The 3,088-nt window shown below is 61.3% G+C and overlaps 1 protein-coding gene across 1 annotated transcript; it reads left to right on the top strand.

The window, feature by feature from the left end:
* Window positions 1–274: 274 nt before the first annotated feature.
* Window positions 275–2,682, top strand: NKX3-2 (NK3 homeobox 2). The gene is made up of 2 exons (XM_050338364.1): window positions 275–668; window positions 1,119–2,682. The coding sequence occupies exons 1-2, from the start codon at window positions 275–277 to the stop codon at window positions 1,592–1,594; spliced, it is 870 nt and encodes a 289-aa protein (XP_050194321.1). The 3' UTR covers window positions 1,595–2,682.
* The last annotated feature ends 406 nt before the right edge of the window (window positions 2,683–3,088 follow it).

The following is a 3,088-nucleotide window of genomic DNA, read 5'->3' as shown; positions in this document are numbered from 1 at the left end:
GGGCGGGGGCGGGACAGAGCGGGGCGGAGGCAGCGCCCGTGCCGCCAGGGACCCGCGGCGGCGCCCGGCGCAGCGCGGCGGCCCCGGCGGCCCCGGCCCTATGGGCGGGCGGGCCGGCAGTGGCGCAGAGAGGCTGCCCCCGCTGGCGCCCGCCCTCCCGGCGGCAGAACAGGGCCCGGCACCGGCGCGGCGGCGGCGGCCGGCGATGCGGTCGCCCAGCTGAAAGCGCGGAGCGCTCCGCTGCTCGCCCGCGGGGCCGCCCCGCCGCCGGGCCATGGCCGTTCGCGGCGGCAACGCCCTGACGCCTTTCTCCATCCAGGCCATCCTCAACAAGAAGGAGGAGCGCGCCCGCCACGCGGCGGGGCGGCCGCCGCCCCCGGAGGCTGCCGGCGGCTGGCGGCTGTGCGGAGCCGCCGAGGACCCGCCGCTCCCCGCGCCCGCCGCCCGCGCCCCGGCCCCGCGGACGCCGGCGGGCTGGGACTCGGACTCGGCGCTCAGCGAGGACCCCGAGGGCGACCGGCGCTCCGAGGAGGAGGGCGCCGGTGGCAGCGCCCGCCCCGCGGAAGCCGCGGTCGGGGGGTGCCCGGCGGAGGAGGCGCAGCCCGCCGAGGCGGCGGAGCGGGACGCCGCCGGCCTCAGCGACAGCGAGATGTCGGCCACCGTCTCAGGTAGGGGCGGCCCCGGTGCGACCCCTCCGCACCCGCGTGGGGAGGCCAGGAGGGTCCCGGAGGGCCAGGAGCGGGAGATGGTCGTGGCTTTCCGCCGGCCCCGCGGGGGTTGTGCGACGGGCTCGGGATGTACCGAGGCGGTGAGAAAAGCCCCCGAAGCGTGTCCCGCGGGGCGAGGGAGGGCGGATCGGGGAGGGCCCTTGGCCAGGTTGAGCCTGCAGCCAGCCAGGGCGCCCAGCGCTTAAAGGAGAGCGAGAAGCCCCGGCTGCCCACGGGAGCTGTCCCGGCGTCGGGACGGGCAGCGGCTCGGGGAGGTCCCCGCTCGCCTTGTCGCTGCAGACCGGCCGCAGGGAGCGAGCCTGGCCGCGGGTGTGGGCCACGAGAGGAGCGGGGATGCGGCTGTCCCGGTGCCTGCTTGCCCTCACCGCCGTGCTCTCGCCCTGCCCGCAGATCGCAGCCCCCCGGACGAGGAGGACGGAGCGGGCAAGTGCGGGAATCTGATACCGGGGGAGGAAGAGGCGGCAGCGCCGAAGCCGCGGAAGAAGCGCTCCCGCGCAGCCTTTTCCCACGCGCAGGTCTTCGAGCTGGAGCGGCGCTTCAACCACCAGCGCTACTTGTCGGGGCCCGAGCGGGCCGACCTGGCCGCCTCGCTGAAGCTCACCGAGACGCAGGTGAAGATCTGGTTTCAGAACCGGCGCTACAAGACCAAGCGGCGGCAGATGGCCGCCGACCTCCTGGCTGCCGCCCCCGCCGCCAAGAAGGTGGCCGTGAAGGTGCTGGTGCGCGACGACCAGAGACAGTACCACCCCGGCGAGGTGCTGCGGCCGCCCTCACTGCTCTCCCTCCAGCCGTCCTACTACTACCCCTACTACTGCCTGCCCGGGTGGGCTCTGTCCACCTGCGCTGCAGCCACTGGCACCCAGTGAGGGGCACACATACATACCCCGCTGCCCCCGACCTCCCTTCCGTACACACTGGCAGCCAGAAAACCCATCTCCCCTCTGCCACCCCCCATCCATCAATCCATCCATTCAGCTTCTCCAATCCAGAGCCCCAGCTGCAGCTCTCAGTGCCTCGGACAGTATTTATTATAATTTTATTGTTATTTTTATTATTAATATTTTTGGATGGTTCCTCACCCTCTCCTCTTTCAACATAGGACTTCTCGGCCAACCCCAACCTGACCCTCACCCCATCCCCACCCCACCAGCTGAGGACTCTCATGATTCGGCACAACTTGTTCATGGTATCCATGTTGTCATTGTATTTGGTGTAGACTTCTTGTTTGTTTGTTTTATTTCGCTTCGGATTGGTAGAGACTCAATCTTGTGTGAAGAAAGAGAAAGAGAGAAAAAAGAAGAAAAAAAAGTACAACCTGCAAAACCAAATGCAGCTCAAAAGAGGAGATCAAGGACTCCCTTGGTGGATTGTAAGGAAGATTATTTTTGTCGTCTGAGTCCTTGGTCTTCCAACTCGTTGCGAACTGAGTGTGCCTTGTATGGTGCTGAATGTAAGGAAGCTTCTTTCAGATCCCCCCTGCTCTTGTTGCCCATGTTATTCCTGTACTCCATGATCCCTGGCAAAGGATAAATATGTCACAAAAGGGTGAGACTTATATTGAAATTCCTGACTTCTTCTTTTCCTTTTTTTCCTGAGATCTTTCCGTGTTCGGGGAGGGAGGAGTTACGGATTTTTCGCACTTTCCAGATGTATTAAAGTTGTTATTATTATTATTATTTTTATATTCAATGTGAATATTTCTAGTCAGGCTCTTTAAGAAATCGATGTAATGGGAAACTTTAATACCACCAGTGCCTTTTACAGTTCTTCTGCAGACCTTTCCTCCAGGGATGAGGATTTCTGATCTGCCCAGCAATATAATTACAGTCTATTTTTTCAAGGTAACTCGTTGCTTTTTTTCCCCTTCTTTTTTTTTCCTTTTCCATTTCTCTTTCAATGGCACTGTGCACTCAACTAGATTATTTACTTCAAATGAATTGTGAATGTTTGTAAGCTACCCGCTGTACTTGTTTGTTTTTTTTTTTTAATTTATAAACTTTAGTTTAACACTTAGCTCTGTTGCTTGTGTCATTTCTGAGAGCGGACACGGATTTCCCCAGTGATTTTTTTTTCCCCACAGCAGACTTCAGGTTGTATCTCAGACCACATCCCTCCTTTTCCCACTTGCGCGGAGGCAGGCAGTGGCTCTGATGGGGACTGGCAGCTCCAGCGTTGGGGATCGTGGGGCCTGGCAGAGTTCTCTCCCACTGCACTCCTGGGCCATGCCCGGCTCCACCGTGCAGAGCCGATGCCATTTCCCTCTGTGGAAGGCAGAGGGGTCGCAGAGGTTCGAGCCGGGTGCCTTAAGCACTTCTTTGGTGATGCCTGTCCCGGATGGAGCGATCGCTCTTCTACTGGGG

The sequence above is a fragment of the Myiozetetes cayanensis genome, unplaced genomic scaffold (assembly GCF_022539395.1).
Source record: "Myiozetetes cayanensis isolate MyiCay16 unplaced genomic scaffold, myiCay2020 scf7, whole genome shotgun sequence".
Classification (NCBI taxonomy): Eukaryota; Metazoa; Chordata; class Aves; order Passeriformes; family Tyrannidae; genus Myiozetetes; species Myiozetetes cayanensis.
The sequence above is the reverse complement of the archived record's forward strand: the minus strand, read 5'-3'. Positions and strand labels throughout refer to the sequence as shown.

Excerpts from the sequence above, each read along its gene's own strand:
- NKX3-2 (XM_050338364.1), top strand. The coding sequence starts at position 275 with ATGGCCGTTCGCGGCGGCAACGCCCTGACGCCTTTCTCCATCCAGGCC. Across the intron at positions 669-1,118 it reads GATGTCGGCCACCGTCTCAG|ATCGCAGCCCCCCGGACGAG; the intron begins GTAGGGGCGGCC and ends CCCTGCCCGCAG.